Raw genomic sequence first — 19,323 nt, 5'->3', positions numbered from 1 at the left:
ATACAAATTCTTCAACTTCTATTCACAGACGTGTTATTCTATTCGGAAATATTAATCGTATATCTACTCACGCTTTTATTTACGTAAATCTTTATTATTGACCTCACATCACACGCTGAAATTGTATCTTTTTCTAATAATCTTTATCAATTTTTCATTTCTTATCATTGATTTTGCCAAAGGTGTATTATTATAAAATTCGTCACGTAAGAAATTTTTCGTGACCGAAAAATCACGAAATAAAGAAAACGACAAAGGAGAAGGATATTTTGAATGTGGCGCCTCGGGCAGCCCCACTTTTCTCCATCTCATAGGAGTCATGTAAGGGGTACGCAGTCGCGCGATCGGGAACGAACATATAGAGGATCCCTTTCTTGAAACGCCAGTAATCGTGTCTAGTCTTGCCACGAACCATTGCGGTCGGAGGTGTCTCCTATCCTCGTACCGGCGTACTACTCAAAGAAGCCTCGCTGTTCAACCTGCCTGCGGTAGATTGTGACAGTATTCCCGTGACTTTTAAACGACAGCAAAAAATTCTCAGAACAAGCTTTCGAATTTCGAGAGAAAAAAGTCGAAGGAAAACCAAGTCGACGGCTCATTAAGTTCATGTGTTACGACGTACGACGAGATGAAGCTCACGCAAAAGTGTTTCGGGAACATCAGCAAGATGCTGGATTTTTACTCGCAATTCAACCCCTCGCCGCTTTCGATAAAACAGTTCATCGATTTCGGTGAGTGTGAGGAGCTCGCTTTATTGGCAACTTTACACACCTCATCCAATTCTGAGCCTCAAGTGTCGAGAGACGTAGTAGACTGTATCTCCTTTTACCTACACCTCGCTTTTTGTTTTCGTTTTCTCGTGTCGTTGTTTAGTTAGAAGGGACGAGAATGGAATCGATCGAACAACGACCTCGATAGAGCACGGGATATCATCTTCAGGGTCGCTTCGGTAAAATCTTGTAACGATCTCGGGGCATCGTCCCCATAGCTAGTTTATATTCTCAGACAACAGCGACGATTGAATGCCAGCGATGGCGTTACTGCACCTTTTGTTTTCGTGGCTTGATGCAAACCAAAAATTAAGTACAAAAACTGATACTTTCGCGAATAGGCCATTTCTGTTTAGTTGCGACTAATAATTCAGCCGCGTCATTTAAATTATACCTGATCGATGCTCTTATAGCAAAGTATAGAATTGAAAATGTGACATGATGTAATAGTCATACGAGTAAACAAAGTAGTCATCGCAACGTAAATTCGTCCCCTGTTCGATCAACAACCTTGACGATTAGGTTTTGAGTTAGTTACGGCGCTGAATGATCGATTACTTAAAGAGTAATGTCAAGTACGTATATCTTATTACAAGATTATTGCGTGTAATCTTCCCAAATTTGTTTTTTTTTTTTTTTCATATAAAATTGAATCAAAAATATTAATACTTTTGATATCAGATATCTAAAGGTCGGTAAGAAAATAGGGCTCGAAATTGTTACGCAAAATCGAGATTTTTCAGTAGAGAAGCCATTTACAATCCATATTTACGCATTTCCGTCACAGCAATCTAACGAGTACCACGAATTTCTAAAAATAAAATAAATTGGAGCTTCCATCGCGAAGGATTCGAGGAAAATCGCACGCTTGAAATTTCGAAAGAAATTCAGACATTAAGATGATGTTACACTCTCGGCTTTCCTTTTATCGATCCCCAAATGTCACTGCACTCGTGCAAATGTCAGATTCGTAACAGTTTTCTTAATCTCAGCGCGTCTAATATCTTCGATTCTTGAATTATTCGGCATCTTTGATTAGTTGATGCAATATCGATTTCAGCACAGTGAATCCAATATCGTAATCATTTGGTCACCGAGGTCGCATTAAACTGAGATTAGCCCATAAAATCGTACGAATTTAAGCTTGCATCATTTATTAGTGAGATTACTAAAAAAATTATGAGTTTGAGAAATGAAAAAATTATCAATTACTCTTCCATTTATACCTCTATATAAGATATGAAATCACTTGTTTTAAATTTTATATGTCTGGCTTAATGGAAAAGAAGATTCGGATAGAACAGATTTTCTTAGAAACTACCACATAAATCCGTAAACATAAGATTCTTGGTAAAATATAATGTCGAAGGTTAAAATTTAAGTAATATCATGGTTTATTATGGTTAAGGATCTGTTTAATATGAACGAGTAATACACAATGGACTTCTGTTCACAAGACTCATAATAATTTATCAATAATCTATGAGATTGGAATTATTGTAAAATCGATGCGAGAATCGACTGGAGAGTCGTTTTAGACCAAACCAAGAGACCAAAACAGAAACGCTCCTTTATAAGGATTATTTAGAATAAAGATGTGATATAATCGTTTTAAAACCCGAAATTAATACTGTAACGTTTCCATTCCTGTTATATTTCCAACCCAAAAGTTATATTTTACAAAGAATAAATAAACAAGAAAATAAATGAAAACTTCCAAACGTCGTCGCAAACAAATTCGTCTCCATTTGCCAGCGTTTATTTTCAGAATAAAAACCTTTCTCAACAATAACAAACTTAATGGTCACTGCATTCTTTCCTCATTTCGTTAACATTGTATTTATATATTTATATATATATATATATATTTCGTCTGTCGATTAACTTTGTTGTCGAACTGTCAGACGTGCCAGACATCACAGAGTTGAGCGTGCCTCGTATTTCAACATTACGCTATTGTCTGTTCTTGTTAATGAGTCGACAACTGTACAGTCACCATATTCATATGTATGTCAACACAATGACAAAAAGTGCGATCTACACGAATTGAGGAACTCGTATCGAGAAATAAACTTTCATTTTAAACTAACTAAACATTTTAGACAATATTATCGATATAAACAATGATTTATATTGCAAAATATATTTAATTAACTGTCGAATGAAAATATTTCTAGAAAAGCAACTATTGTTACGAGATCCGTAACTTTTTAAGAAGTTGTCGGATTTTTCCTTGACATTGCTGATACATTCTGACGCTCGCTGCGGTACCATCGTCATCACAAACGTTTGGTTTGTTTAAAATTAGTAACGACGCTTGATTTTCAAAACAGAGATCAGGACTCAAGCGGTTTCACGCGGCGAGCAATTTAGCTACATTATTATCAAGAATTCTATGCAGCGTTTTGTTTGTTAAGTTGATTACGCGGCTGATAAATAATGCCAATGGCACGAGTCACGAGGCGCAATAACATCCTGTTTCGCTTTTTATCCGCACTGTCTACAGTCTGGAATTAACGGATATGAATTCGTTGTTTTTTTATTCGCATATTCAGTCACGCGCCTGCTCGTATCTATCGTTTTCTGATGAAAATAAGTTTGGCCAATATCGAATAAAAATTAAACCCTGACTCGCTGATAACGGGAATCTTCAGTCAGAATAAATATTGTCGCGGTGTTTGCCTTTTGAGTGTTGCGCTAAGATCAGACCTTGGCGAATCTGGTTCACATAGATCGCTTTAACTCTACTGTATAGCAAAGTGGTACTCTAAACAGAGGTACTTTCTGTCAGAGTGTCTTCTTTCACGTGGAAGCTGCTTAAGCCGCTTTTCAGGACGTGGCAAACAATTTATGGGTCTTTTGATCCATGAATAACGCGTTGTAATTCCTCAAATTATCATCAATGGCACGAACAAACTAGTTATTGTGCTTGTATTTCGCATTTTGTACACTATTCGCAAACGACAACTATAACTGTATATATATATATATATATATATATATATATATATATATATATATATTTGAATTTATTCAAGATGTGCAAATTAATGAACGAATTAATAACAAATTGCATTTATACAAAATTAAAAAGAGGATAAAGCATAGTATCTTGATGATTTCGTAACGTGTCTACGCTGTAGATCGTCGATTGTGGATTTTGAACAGGTTGCATTCTACGAAAAGTCAAAGTTGACCAATTAACTTGCAATTCTTACATCGAATTCGGTCACTGTCAATGGTTTCTGGTGACTTTCACGAAAATAGAGTAACGTATACATTGGTAGTACGAATGGAACGCTGGAATTCTGCCACTTTTTCACGTCATTCGATCAACGTGGGCGCGAAAACCTTTGGAATTTGAACTTTCAATACATTCCGCTTTAAATTCGCGCCAGCGCAATTTTCACGTAGACCAACCCTGTTACTATTTTTTACCCTGAAATTGTTCGTAATTCCATACAAATTTCCTGAAAGCTTGTCATTATAATTGTTTACACGTTGAAAGATATAATAACTCTTGTAAATAAGCGATGAAGCTATGAAATTTTGCCAACAGTTAAGGATATATCTGGTATTATTATGAAATGTGCAACAAGATGCAAAGATATATATTTAGTTACTTAATAATATGAAATTGATTATCGAACTTGGAAATTACTTACCGTCTCTTTCTTCTGTCGACTTTATTCGATGCCGAAGTTTTTAATTTAACAATAGGGTCATGCTCTTTGTTTCAAACTTGAGAATATGCCACGAAGAAAGTTTGCGAGAGCTTGAGGGCTTCGTCAATCTTCCATCTGCATATCGTATCGTTTTTCACCAGCAATTTTAAGTAATTTTTCATTTTCTTCATATCTTTGTTTCAATTTTACTGTGTTTAAAATAATTAAGGTAACATGTTGCGGCAAAGGCTGTTGGATGATCATAGATATAGAAATACAAAAACCTAACGAAACCTGCGTGTACTTAAACGACCCAGTTTGCAATTGACGTAAGTAAAAATAAGGTTGCAAGCGGAGTGTTAAGTCGTGGTCTCTGAAAATCGACTTTCTAGAAATTATTTGTAATTTTAATCACACTCTTATTTTCTGTCCACTATTTGCCTGCTGCTACCATTTGTACTCTTGAGTAAATAATAATGTAGACCCATTAACGATATGGTGCAAAAGAGAATACACAATTTTTCGGCTGTGAGGAAGAAATTTAATAAATATTACTACTATTATTCTTGACTAAATAATGGACCGAAATAAGGATGCATTTTAAAATATACAACGACGTGTAAAAGATTTTTACCGCGAGTTTAAGTCGTAACATATAAAATATTCGTTCTCGTTGGTATCTATTCTTTTTCCTTTGGTAAATTTTCAAGCTGAGAATTTTCTCTTTCATAATATAGCTCTTTTGTTTATTCATATAAGCGTGCATAAACGCATTCCTTTTAGGATTCTGTAAAGTGAGAGTTATTAAAAATTCAACATTTCCTATGTTACCACTTGATATTTGCCTTTCTATCGATCTTTTTGTTCTGTAGAACAGCAATGGTTAAACGTTATGAACGCCAAACAAGTAGCAAGAATTTCTGTTATCGACGGCCTCCATCTAAAGCAATAACAAGTTGCTTCGATTTCATAATATTTTCAATTTATTCGTCGTGCTTTTGGTTCCTTTCACTCGAATCGAGACGTTGATTGCCCAACGTTGTAAATTCGCGGTATTCCTTTCTTGTTGTTAATTGCCCGTAAAATAAATTGACATTAATTCGACATTTACCAAGCGTTATCTAATTCATTTAGCGAACGTGTTTTCTGTATGTATGCAGCCGGCGTAAGTCACGGGATGCGCGTTGCCCTATGAAGCGCGTGTATCTACGTGCCTACTGTTGCACATTGAGATTGAAACTTTTAAAACTAAACAGCCGCTTCCTCTGACCGATCATAGATGCTCGTCGACCGTTCTAGAACTACCTATGGGACAGTGCTTAATACGTACAACACGTACAGTAAAAAAATACCGATAGCCGATGAGTAACAATTGTTTTCCTACCAACAATAGTATTTTTCTCGTTGATTTGCTGAATAATTTACTTCCAATTCGTTGAAATTAAGCTAATAAATTCCTCGGTAATTGTTTCTTTGTTAACAGGAAAATATGAGTTACGTAGGACGCTACTGAGATGTAAAATTAGGAGACAAGAATACATTGAATGAAAATATTAAAAACTTTTTGAATTAAATATATCAAATTAAGAATTAATGCAATTAAAAAATTTTCCTTTCAACATATCGCAATTGAAATCCATTTTTTTTTTTTGTTTCTTCTTTTTGATCAATATTTTACATTCGCAAGAATTAAAATGGACTTGACGGAAATTAATTTGTCATTATTAAGTATCAACGTTACGTGTTAGGTTCAGTTCTATTGCTGTAGTAATTTCTCGTTAATAAGCGACTCGATCAACAGGTTAAATTCAAGTTGCAAATGTGTTCACGTTAGATTGCTGGTAAATATCGTGAGTTGAAGTAGACAATTGTTTTGAAACGAGCGGAAAATTACGAGACACTTGTTAATTTACATACAATGGTGAACCATTGCACTCACAATTCCCATATGGGAGATGCATCGCTCGAAAAAATGATTAGAATGCTTCCAGTTCCAATGCTCCAAGTTCTCCGCGGGAGGAGTAACTGGGACTGCAGTCTGGCCGAGTTTTTACTCCGAGACTGGTTTGCACTGGTAAAAGTATCGTTCATCCATTCCTTGAAATCCGACTATTAAACGGACGGCTAGCCTTGAGAAAATAGGTGTTTTCTCTCTTCCGGACTACTTAGAAACATCCATCAATTTCAATTTCAAATTATTACTTGAAAAAAAAAATATAAAAGTAATAGAAGATATATTTCTATGCAACCTTATATGACAGAAATGTATTTCCACATACATACAATGAAAAGAATACGGAGAGATTTTTTTTATTTATTTTCCGACGATAAGACAAACTTTCTCTGTTGTTACCAAACAACGATTTATCCATTATGCTTATATAATCCCTCGACACGTGGATTGTTTACACGTAAGTATCAGATATCATGGCATGTTACAACGTGACGCAACGCGTAATTGGCAATTAAAATTTTTTCGATAAATTTTTATTTCGCTTGGAGTTATCAGCAGGCATGAAATACTCGGCGATATTTTGCGAAAAGAAGCGACGCAACCTTTGGTATTCGAGAACATGACAACGATATAGGCTTTGCGAGTTCCACATTAAGCGACCGTTCAAGCTGTCGACTTTCGTAGAACCATCGAAATCAGTTTTGTCGATCGTCCTAAAAATATTTCGTAACACGTGATTTTCCAGATGAAAAAGAAACCTGTACGTTTCTATTTTCCCTGCGATAGTTTGAGCAACTCGAGGGAATTATCAAATATTCTTGAAGGTCTTTGTCGATGAAATTTCGGTAACCATCGATGGTCAAGTTCATCGGGATTAACATATGCGTTGGGATGGATAAGATAGCTTTCTCGTAGGCCACTTTTTATCATGTTTGCACTTTCATTATCATCGAGAAAATGTTCCTTACACTCTCGCGTGTACATAAATCGAACGCTACTTCGCGTCCTCCAATTTTATTAATGCGTCGCCGTTATACGATACTGGCCTATAACGTCCGCCGGAAATAAATCTATTTTTACGAAAGTACCTACCTCGTTCGATTCGTGAAGTAAACTAGACCAGAATAAAGCATCTACTGTCACGGAATCAGAATAAATAAACAAGTGATTAAATCTGATTTCAAATAATAAAATAATGAAGCAACGTCCTAAATCGAATGTACGGATGTATTTATAAACAGGTTTTGCGTATATTTGTTAAATCCGGCGTAATGTGACTCTTGGGATATCTTGAAAGTCGAGAATCAAGATAATTGGAAGAAGATTAGAACGAAAATGAGAACTTCGAGTCGCCGAAGGAAATTGATTTAAAATAGCACAAACAGTCGAGATATGACGTAGATACTGTTTCTGAAGCCAGTTAACAAGTTTATAATGGTAGTTGTTTCTTTGAATTGAAAAAGCTTGCGTCTTTTAATTCTAATGCTCGATCCCCACAGGATCGATCGATCGATGTCTATACATATATTCGTTGTCGTCGTTTGAACCTCGACCTCCTGGTCGCAAAGTCATTTTCCACTTCGTCACATCGAGTTTTCCAATAAAAGCGAGAACGTTTAATTTCATCTTTCTCGTGTTACATAAGGCGTGTGTGTAGTGTTAACATCAGAGTTAATGCTGTTAATCAACAATAATTACGTTCTCGAAGCGTGTTCAGCAGCACGTTGCAAGCTCGTTTTCTATCTTATGTAACGTTTCCTGTTCAGTTTTATCCTGTGGACATTAAACGGCCAATTATCTGAAATGAAACGAGTTTTCTACCATAACTACAATGACTCACGAAATTATTCGAAAACGGATAAAAAGATTCCATGAATATATTGTGTGTACATATGTTATGCGAAAAATAACCGCAGTATCATGATTAGACGACGAGTTTGTAAGCAAATTTATATTTCAGTGAAATTTTAATACTTTCGGTATTTTATCTATTTTTGTATAATTAGTAATTTACTGCACTTTTCGGATACAATACTCAGTATAAGTTCAATAATATTTCAACAGTCTATAAAATATGCAAAAAATATATTATATCAATATTTTTGTACACTATTCGTATCCTATCAGTAAAATTCTTGAAACAAATCTGAAACTATACGTGGAAAATATAAGATATTTAATGAAGTTATTTTTGATTAAATATATTACACATACACCTGTAGACTGACTATTTTTACCGATATAATTATGACAGTCGCGACTCAATACGGTAAATCCGAAGCGTTCGAATGACTTCGTGAATTAGAGTACATGTGCAAATTCGTTCTCCGCGGAAATGGAAATATCGGTCCGCAGATAGATAACGGGTGGAGAAAATCGTTTCTATCTTCGTTTGTAGGCTGAATGATTTACAGCGATTCAATTCATGTTCCTCGGATGAAGGGCGTCAGTGCGATTGGTTTGAAAGCTGGCTCTTTTCATCGGGAATGTCTGTTTCTCGATATCCCGTTGCTTCGTTCTGATTCTCAGAAAAACAATGAACGAATGTAAATAAAATTATTAGAAAGGCGGATCGATGCGTACGAGTCTGGACAGAGAGACTTTGTAGCAACGTGTTATATTGAAACATGGCCACGATGCGTCATCATTTACGTTTATCGTTGCCTGTATCACATACTGCGTTATTGCTTCTGTGTAAAAGTCATACACATGTATATATGCTCTTTTGTAAATGTCAATGTAACTTTTATATTATATCTCTAACGCTAAAAGCCTTTAAAGATTATCTGAAAATTGGAAAATTAGTTAGTACGCTATATCATATCTTCTTTTTGGCTTTTAGCAAATAGAAATACTCTTTAAAAAAGTAAACACTCGCGCGATCGATTTTTATAGGTAGTCAATAAAGTAATTAATATCACAGTAAATCAATAGACAGATTCATTTTTCTAATAATAATCGTAGAAAATTGGCAAATGTAATCAGAGATACAGAAAAGACACGGGACGATGCGAGATATTAAGTTCTGGAGGGAATACTCGTGTGTCTAGCCTGGTACATCGGGATCTACTTCATTGGAATTAAAATAGGAGAACCTTATCGATAGAAGATAGATATTAATAGCATTTCTTATGAAAATGCGTATCGTTATGATAAGGATGTAGTTAAAGAAATAGTATACAAATAATGATTTATTTTATCTAAATATCGTAACGAATACTAAATATAAACTGTGCATGAAATATGTCTCTGCAAAATATGTACTGCGTACGTTTTCAACACTTTACTGTGTACATCCTTATATTTCTGGAATCTTAACTTTTTCATAAATGAATAAACATCCATAGTTTATGAATCGAGGACAGAGCTTGATATACTTTTAAAACGAGCGTTGTATCATCTGGTAATCATGAGGTAAAAAATTATAGAAATACTTTCGCGCAATATTTCCGTATTCGATAAAGCAATGCGGTTCTATTAAAAGAAACGATAATTGAATATAATCCTTTTAATTCTCGCAGAGCTCCGTGAAATAAAAGACTCCTTTGGAAGCTTGAGAATCCATCGCACTCTCATTTGATCAAAGCTACTAATTACGCGATTTACTCCAGGCGACTGGGTTAAGCTTCATTCGCTTCTTCGTTACCTGTTCTTCAATTCGCTAAAGATTCTCAATGATACGGCGCATATGGGTCAAGCTGTTCGCTGTCGAACAGAAGTTAATTCACTTTTCACTCAAGGAAGAATTGTGTCACGTGCATTGGATTATGGCATACTGTTCGTTAAGAACTTAACAAATGGTCGTATTTCATTCTTTTTTTATCGTTTGTCGAAGTTTATTACGGCCTGTTACATGAATATGCTTGCAATCTACTGATTAGGTTTGCTCCTTGAACGGTAACTTATTCGATAGGTTTCATTTATGAATTAGCTACCAAGCAAAGAGAATCGATCACATTGACATTTGAAATAAGGAACGCCGTCAATCGTAGAATCACCATTGTCATTTCTGTATTATACAGCTGCACTTGTCGTCTTCTTTCCTTTAAAATGTCCGTGTAGGTTCTCAATGATTCGATTGAACTGCTATAGAAAACGTATGACGTTCTCGAATGTACAGAGAACGATCCATTGAGAGACATTGCATGCTTCGCTGCAGTTCGATGCGGTGTCTGACCTTGCGAACAATCGCGATGAACTCCTTGGCAAATCGGCCAATGGACTGTGCACCTCTGTACGCAAGGTGAAGCGCTGTTTCGTTAATGACATGCATAAGAACGACGTACAGAGTCCGTCTGCGAAATATATAATCGCACGAAATATGTAAACAATCTCCATTCTTTCGCGTTGTTGTTCACGTTCTGTTTGCTTTCAAAACATGTCGATCCGATTTCGCAATATTGTATCAATTAGGCACGTTTTTTCTCCTTTGTCTGGGTCGCGTTATCGGCTGAATGAAACTTCCAGCATTCTTTGTTTATCTGGAACTGAACGAGTCTCGAAGAAAGTACTTTTACCAAAACACGTAGCGATTATTTTTTCTAACTACGATTCACGTGTTTTGTCTGGCAGAAGGTTTTTTCGATCGTCTGGTTCTTTCCTAATTAATGCGATCTCATACTAAAAAAGAAAAAAACGCGAAAGAGGTTGATAATTGGAAAGTTTTTCAACATCGCAGACACATGAACCGGAAAGAGAAAGATAATATTGCCAAACAAGCGAGTACTTGCAATGTTTGAAAATTGTTATTCTTAAAAGACGCAACACATCGTTTCTCGATATTTATGGAAACTCAATTTAAGGAATTTTCTGGGAAAGGCATATAAAACAAAATAATTAACCGAGTAATAAATTGCGTTAGGTTTCGGTTTTAGCTTTTCTTTTAACATTAGCTACTATTGAATTTATATTTGTTAGATAACGTGGAATATCCTGATATTTATGCAAATTTATATTTATGTAAACGTAATGAACAAGATACAATTTACAAAGAAACCTTTCATCCTCTGTATGAACGTTATAACTAGCTTACGAGGCTCTTAACAAATTTTATTCCTTTCACGTTTGTAAGATAAATAACAGTTTCATAAAAGTAATGAATGAAAAATTATTTTGTTTGTATATCATAATCCTGCTAATCCCTTTTCGATAATGTTCCTTAATTAATCCACGAAAGCAATAAAAGGTAATATTCCTAGTAATTGATTTAAGAATAATCTCCACGAGGTATTGTACAGCTTAAATGTTATTTGATGTTACAATTAAATGATAATGATACTGATATAGATATCGAAAGGGACGATTTTATGGTTCATTCCACGGATTTTTGCGTGAACAGATAACTCAACGAAAACCAGTTTGTTTTGACCAATTTCGATCATAGAGAACTCTCATAAAAAAATACCCTCTATCTTGTTCAGCCTGCTCGGTGCTGATAAAACCAATAGGTGATTTCACGGCAATTTGTTATCTTGCCAGTATATCAGCTGCTCACCGATCTATCCAATTAGAAAGAAATGCAATTTCCTGTAATGGAAAACCTGACATTTGAAAAATTTCAACAGAAATGCTCTTATTATCGACTAACCTTGCTGATAGTCAAAACTCAGGTTTTAAAATTTGAAGAATTTTTAAAAGGAAAAAGGAAAGGAATTATTCAAATACTGGAAGAATCTATCCATATTCTGACATAGAATCTACGAGCATGTGAAAGTATTATAAACCTGGCAAATAACTTATTTCTATTAAATTTTCATTTGTAATAATAGAAATTTCTGGTTAAAATTCTAATATCGTTGACAGATCGAACAATCTTGTGCGCCGATTATGAAACTTACTAGTATACGTGATGTATATATATGCAATCTAGTAAAATCACTCAACGAATACGAGACAAATTTAATCCAATTGAGCAATGAGATCAAGTTATTGTTCGATGGAAATGCGATATCGCGGATGACGTAAATGCTGGTCAAATCCTACCTCTGTTAACCGACCACTACTTTATCACAAATATTTATATTCTTGATCAAACAGGGGAGACAGTAAAACACAATCTCCTCTGTCGGTACACTTTACCGAATGTACAGAGAATTCTTTTATCTATAAAATATTAGATAGAGCACGATACTTTGAATAATTTATGCATTTTTGCATATTACGAAAGAAGACGTGTACCTTCTTATGTGCATATTTGCCCTTTGAAACCCAGAAATATATAAAAATCCACGGTTTATTCATCAGAGTCAATACCTGCAGGAGTAAATGTCAGCCACTTTTAACCGAAAGATACTTTTGGAATCCATTAAAGCCGTTGCTTCGGCTAAACAAATTTACCCAGACGTATCTCAGTCTCTTTCTTCCGTATTCTGAATTACTCTTCGTCAACTCAACGCCATGGTGATTAAGCAGCGCCGCTTTAATTGAAAATTAAATAATTAAACAATTGCGGCTCGGCTGCGAAGAGAAACTCAAGCACAGCCTTATTGTACTTGATGCAATGTATACAATTAGACGTGGAATTAGTATTATCAATACTGATACACATTTGTTATTTAGGTTACTAAGTCTACAAGCTACGTAAACAATACGATCGATTGAATGACGTTTCACAGATAATACACGGCGCAATAAGTCGATTTCTTTGAAACAATCGCTATCGATCGACCACTCCTTAAATCGTGTGTAAAGATGTTATTTTTGGTTGTAGTCGAGAATCTCGGTTTTTACCATCACGACTATTATAAACAACAAGTTTGGTTAAAATTATATTCTATCGATCAACCGATAAATCAAATTTTCCAAGAGACGTGCACGTAACTGGAATATGAAAAGCGTCTGTTCCATGGCGATATGAGGCCAACGCCTTGCCAGAATTGATAAAACGTATCAATTTTGCCAGGCTCGTGCCCACACGATCGAAGTAGCAAGGAAACGCATACACGTAAGCAAGTATAATATATGTATGTAGGAAGGTTGATCTACGACCTACTTATAGCTTCCTAAAACTCGATACTACTACAAAATGCTTTTTCCAATGACTCGACCGCATACCTTTCTAATCTATGATAATTTAACACTCTAAATGATTTCCGTTTCATCAATGAAGAATCCATATTACAACCATTTTCACATATTTCGTAAATACACGAGATTTATCGAAACATAAGAGATTAAATGAGAAGAAATAAATTTTCTCTACAAACGCGACGCATTATTTTCTAATCTAAGTTTCTAGACATATATTGATCTTTGTTCCGCCGACGAGGAATCGATGTTTCAATTATTTTTATATGCCACGACAATTTATGATATTTACCAAAATGTCTCGAAACGCAAAAGCAAAAAGAAAGAGAGAAAAATTAACGCGAACTTCTCGACTGACGCAAATAAGACAAACGCATTGCAAGATATCGCGTATCGTCGTTGCCACGAAATAAGCTACGTTTTCCATGAAATTGTTCTTCCTTTCCTATAGAGCAATCGAGCTTACGCAACGAGACTCTGTTTACAGAGTTCATCGTTCCGCCTTTCTTCGATGCATCAAAACAACTCCAAAACGTTTCGTTTTGATAAAGATTTCATACCAAGTCATTATCGCGGATTTTTTGTACGATTATCTCTTAGAGCCTGGTCTACCGATCACGAGACAGGCAAACATGGCAATAACAAAATATATTTGCAGAATAATTAAAAAGAAAAAAAAAAGCAAAGGAATAAGTGATTCATTATTGAATTTCTAATTATAGAAAATGTTGAACGTTTCAGGTCTAAGTGCCTGTGAGAGGAAGTCTTTTATATTCTTAAGGAAGGAGCTACCTGTCCGATTGGCCAATATTATGAAAGAGATCCATTTGCTACCAGAGAATTTATTGAAAATGCCTAGTATGGGTATAGTTAATAACTTGTATGCCACTTCGTTTGAAGATATCATGCACTTCGAGAAGGTTGAAGTGAACGAGACCACTTTAGACAAGTGAGTCTTCAACGTTAGAAAAATCTCTCGAGGGATTTACTTTCAATTCGTTCGTTACGATATCTCGTATAAAGATAACGCTCTTCGTGTCCAGTTTCGATAAAACAATCAATATTTTCTTTCACGCGGACATAAGTAAAATATGGTTAAATTAAGTTCGCTTCTGCCTTATAGATTCTGTCAGACTTTGGTTAAAATCCGCAACAGACACAAGGATATCGTCGAGACGATGGCGCAGGGTGTGCTGGAATTGAAAGAAGCCCACGACGTTGACGTTCAAACGGAGAACAACATCCAGTATTTCTTGGACAGATTTCTAATGTCCCGAATCTCCATTCGTATGCTCATCAATCAACACAGTAAGTTTATCGGTGCATTTCGTGTGAATTATAGAAGAAAGACACGATGGTCACTTTGCGGTTAAACAGGTGAATTTTAATACGACAAAATTGAAAATAATTTAGATTACGTTCGAAGATGAAAATGTCTAAAAAGTATCTAATAGGTTGGAGTTTTGCAGATGCCAAAGGTATAATTGTTAAGACGATTTGATCATTTTGAAGGGAGCGAGAAAACATGTGCTTAGTTCTGAAAACGAGTGAAAAGACAATTTAAAACTGCTTCTGTGTAAAAAAAAAAAAAAAAAAAAAAAAAAAAGGGAACGTGTCTTGCCATGTTCTTTCCCTGCAATCTTCGTGTATTATCTAACGTACTTGGAGATATTACCGGTATGGTTGTTGAAAGAAGCATATCTTCTGTTGCAGCTCTTCTGTTTGGCAGCGAATTGAATGGGCACAGTACACACGTGGGCTCCATAGACCCGTCTTGCGAGATTATCAGCGTTGTGAGAGACGCGTATGACAAAGCGAGATTGCTGTGCGATCAATATTATCTGGCTAGTCCGGAATTGATAGTCCAGCAACATAACGGCAAGTTTGAAAAATGTTGATTGTACTAGAGTATTGCTAGTAAGTAGTATAACATCATCAATTTTTTATAGTAGGTATAGTTTATAGAGTTGCCACAGTGAAACCTTTGAACTTTGCGATCAAAGATGATGTACGTAGAACAGACGAAAGATATATAATAATGAGAAGCTTTCAATGTGGCAATTATTATCGCGTTTTTTATATAGACAGTGACATAGAAAGAACGATAAAAGGAGAATCCTTCTATGAAAGAATTTGTTGTTTTACTGTTCGTTATTTTTTTTTTTATTTTTTCTTTTCAGAGCTGGAACGATGTAGTCAAATTAGAATAGTTTACGTACCGAGCCATTTGTTCCATATGCTGTTCGAACTTTTCAAGAACAGCATGCGAGCTATTATGGAGCATCATAGCTCTAGCGAGGAGTACCCAGCGATAGAAGTGATCGTGTCCCGCGGTGAAGAAGATATTTGCGTCAAAGTACGATTTACGAATCATTTTTCAATTTTGCAAACAATTGTAGCAGTTAGAGCATGTAGTCAGACCGACGCGTGAATTACGATAATCGAATCTATCAATAAACACAGTCTGCGTGGAAATTGAGTCAGACGTTTCGCCAACATTGATATCGAATATCGGTGTGTCAGATATTCGATACGAAACATGCTCGCAATCAGAGCGTGTTAACTACATAGAATATCATCAAAATGTGGAAACAATCGTAAGATCTGGGTGTAAGAAGCGGCGAAGAAAGTAGAAATTCAATTCTTACAATTCCCTTCTATAGACACAATTTTAAAAAGCAGAATTCGATAATGTAGATCGATCGAAGAAACGAATCGCGAATGAAATATTGCACTATCGCGATATTAATTCCTAATGGGTTAATTACTTAATTAATTGAAATATATAAAATATCCAAAGTATAGTAGACGTTATATAACGTTTAATAGATAAAATAATTTTCCACCCAGGTTCCAAATTTTTAATTATCTTGGTAAAAATATAAGTTTGCATAAATGTCCGCGGTCTAATTACATTACATGGAAAATTCTTGTAGATGTCTGACAAAGGTGGTGGTATTCCACGCTCGCAAATGGACCATTTGTTCAAGTACATGTACAGTACAGCGCCTAAGCCAACCAGAACCGATGCTCACACCGTTCCACTTGCTGGATACGGCTACGGTCTTCCAGTATCACGATTATACGCTAGATATTTCCACGGTGATCTTGTGCTGCAAAGTTGCGATGGTTATGGTACCGATGCTATTATATACCTTAAGGTAAGGACCGTGTATTGTAATTTCATAACGTGATATAATATTGTCTTGTTCTTCGTGTATTGAATCGACGTTCCGATCGACAGGCATTGTCGAACGAGGCCAACGAGCTGTTACCAATCTTCAACAAGACTTCCTCCAAGTTTTATCGAACTCAAGTATCAACTACCGACTGGAGCAGTCATTGCGGTGGTGGAATGGCCACGAGGCAACTACGTATGAGCCACGACCAAGGGCACAAACTCCCACGTGGAAAGGAGATTAGCCATTGCTAGTAAAATTCCTTGTCTATGGACCAAAGAGAGGAGAAGTAAGTATATATACGCAGCTTCGACGTTTGAAGAGCGCGAGAGAAAAATATGACAGGACCATTTTTGTTGATTCTCTGACCTTTATATCATCCGGAGGTTCAAACCATTGTTACACTGTTGCAAATTTGTATCATTATTATTTATACTTTCATAAGAACTTGTATAAGAGATATTATCATTGAAGAAAAGCGCAAATGCAATTCTGAAATCAAGTGGAAATATAATTTTGATGTGCAATTTATCTTCTATGGAAAACTTCTATGGAAGTTTTTCTAGAAAATTTCTTTTCGCGCTTCTCAACTGTGGCTTTCATTCTTTTCTCGTGTAAATTATTATTATTATTTATTTATTCTCCTGTAATTTAGAATACAATCTCACGACTTGTAGGCGAGCAGTGCGATTTTATTTGCAAAATGTTAAAATGAGTTCACGCATTCTTTCCATCATACTTAAATGTCTACTAAAAACTGATATTTGGTGTCTGCATTACAATCGTTCTTAGTGTTTCAGTGTTTCCTTTTTAACGAGGCGTACTGCTAATGAGCACTGACATAATCGACGGAACGTCGTGAGACGGAGCAGCTGCTTCTGCTGTAGGTGATTCGGAAGAAGCCTCGCGACTTTCGTGTTACGATTTGTAGAGAAGTAGCAGGGATTTACGTAATCCGGTACATACTTTTCACGACAAACTAGGCAAATTAAAAAAAAGAAAACTAGATGACTGGCCGAGCTGCAGTGACGCTATTGCTTCGTCAGGAACGTCAAGTGTCTGATTGCTCGTTGTACGACGCCCACATATCACGACTATCAAAATTCGATTGCACTTCGCGCGTTTCCAATCTTTTTCTATCTTCTTTTATTTTTTATTTTTCAATTCATTGTGCGTTAGTAACGCAAAATGACGAAAATGATTAAATGTATGGGGCACCCAGATACCTGAGAAAGTTCGTTTTTTTAACATTTAATTTCTCCTCGGCTCTGTTACCTCATTACGTGATTTTAATTAGTAAATGAGAAGTTCACAAACGGTTTAGGCAAGAAAATTTGAAATCGTAGAATTTACCTGGGCACCCCATCAAGATCATTTTCTTCTTTTATATCTATAGACACACGTGTTTAATGCTTTTATTGAGCCAGCATTTTAATCGTATAATTAGTTTTATTGTATATAACTGCTTTTATTCGAGCGAGAAAATGTGCAAACGTACGTTTGGCTGAACTTCGTGATTGATCGATACGAAAGCGAGGAGGAATTTTCCACTCGTTAGGGGGAATTTTTATAGGAGGGTGCCACAAAACGTGAACTGTGATTTGATGCGTAATTTTAGTTAAATGTAGCTAGGCGAACTTCGAACCTGTTAATGTACGATGTTATCCGCGTCTGTGAATTTTAAACTGTGTAAAGAAACGAAGAGGAAGATCGATAACTTAACGATTCCTTAGACGTGCGAATTTAAATAAAAGAAGACATGCGAGTCGGGACGACTGGCTGAAAAGGATAACGAACGATGATATTGATATCTAGCTTCAATTTCAGGAAAGTATTTTGTATACCGTGCAACAGAGAAACTCTTAAGGAGCACTTTCAGGTGTCCCAGTTTTCAATGGAAGTTTTATAAGACTAAGCGAAAACAAAGATTTGTACGCGCAATAAATTCCTTTCCTCGCAAACACCGTGAGTTTCGTACGTGTTTCGTTTATATTCTAAGGTATTTTACATGCATTTCGTCATGAACGTGTTAAATTCAGCCAAGAAGGAACTCGAAAAGATTTTAAATGATGCAATATCGTCACGTTCGTGTAGAATCTTCATTGTGAACTGTATATTTTATCCGAAATTATGTAATAAAGACTTCTGTATATGTTTGTAAAGAGCAAAGTACGATAACATTTAATTTCCACAAAGAAACAGGTACAATTTTCATACCTTAGAATACTAAACAATTTTTTAGTCTTTACCCTTCTTAGGATTACTGTAAAGAGACTGCATAATTTGCGTATATGCTGCACGTTTTCTACGATTTATTATCATTTTATTTCTTCAAACGAGAGTGACTATCATAGAGGGAAAGAATTTAAAGAGAATTGCGAGCTATTCCTAAACTCGTTACACTGTCACGCGACAATTATATCCCGTCGAAGGAACGACGTCATTTCTACGAATATGTTTTCTGTGGAATTCGATTCACGAAATGATTTCACAGTGTAGCTGCGAGTATACTCTGTGTGTGTTTCCCCGTGTATATAATTCTAAATTTCTAGAGCACTCGGATTAATATTTGTCTAGAAGACAGTTTCGAGTTATAATTATAGACTGTAGGGGCATTCGCGTGAGTAACGCGAGTGAACACTTGTAAACATTGTTAATAAATATATTACAAGATGAAAATGGATAATGTCATTTTTTCATAGTTTAATATTAAACGATTATGTATGAAT

At 35.6% G+C, this 19,323-nt stretch overlaps 1 protein-coding gene and 1 long non-coding RNA gene across 5 annotated transcripts; one reads left to right on the top strand and one right to left on the bottom strand.

The window, feature by feature from the left end:
- The first annotated feature begins 379 nt into the window (after window positions 1-379).
- Window positions 380-19,273, top strand: LOC126872719 (pyruvate dehydrogenase (acetyl-transferring) kinase, mitochondrial). Of its 4 annotated transcripts, none has more exons than XM_050632856.1 (8): window positions 380-731; window positions 14,157-14,364; window positions 14,539-14,723; window positions 15,129-15,293; window positions 15,596-15,771; window positions 16,352-16,576; window positions 16,660-16,883; window positions 17,387-19,273. In XM_050632856.1, exons 1-7 carry the CDS (start codon window positions 629-631, stop codon window positions 16,846-16,848), a joined length of 1,251 nt encoding a protein of 416 aa, XP_050488813.1. In that variant the 5' UTR covers window positions 380-628; the 3' UTR covers window positions 16,849-16,883; window positions 17,387-19,273. The 4 variants fall into 4 exon arrangements, with proteins under 4 accessions (XP_050488813.1, XP_050488812.1, XP_050488815.1 ...); XM_050632855.1 differs by having other exon boundaries at window positions 14,521-14,723; XM_050632858.1 differs by lacking the exon at window positions 14,157-14,364.
- LOC126872742 (uncharacterized) lies at window positions 3,319-14,150 on the bottom strand. The gene is made up of 2 exons (XR_007692159.1): window positions 5,070-14,150; window positions 3,319-4,961 (listed from the first exon to the last, which is right to left on the bottom strand). It is a non-coding gene; the product is annotated as an uncharacterized LOC126872742 (long non-coding RNA).
- Window positions 19,274-19,323: the final 50 nt, after the last annotated feature.

This window comes from Bombus huntii, chromosome 13, assembly GCF_024542735.1.
Source record: "Bombus huntii isolate Logan2020A chromosome 13, iyBomHunt1.1, whole genome shotgun sequence".
NCBI lineage: Eukaryota > Metazoa > Arthropoda > Insecta > Hymenoptera > Apidae > Bombus > Bombus huntii.
The sequence above is the reverse complement of the archived record's forward strand: the minus strand, read 5'-3'. Positions and strand labels throughout refer to the sequence as shown.

What these genes read in the sequence shown, in the direction of transcription:
- LOC126872719 (XM_050632855.1), top strand. Translation starts at nt 629, where the DNA reads ATGAAGCTCACGCAAAAGTGTTTCGGGAACATCAGCAAGATGCTGGAT. An exon ending in AAAACAGTTCATCGATTTCG is followed by an intron (nt 732 to 14,156) that starts GTGAGTGTGAGG and finishes TGAACGTTTCAG; the next exon opens with GTCTAAGTGCCTGTGAGAGG. An exon ending in AACGAGACCACTTTAGACAA is followed by an intron (nt 14,365 to 14,520) that starts GTGAGTCTTCAA and finishes GGTTAAATTAAG; the next exon opens with TTCGCTTCTGCCTTATAGAT.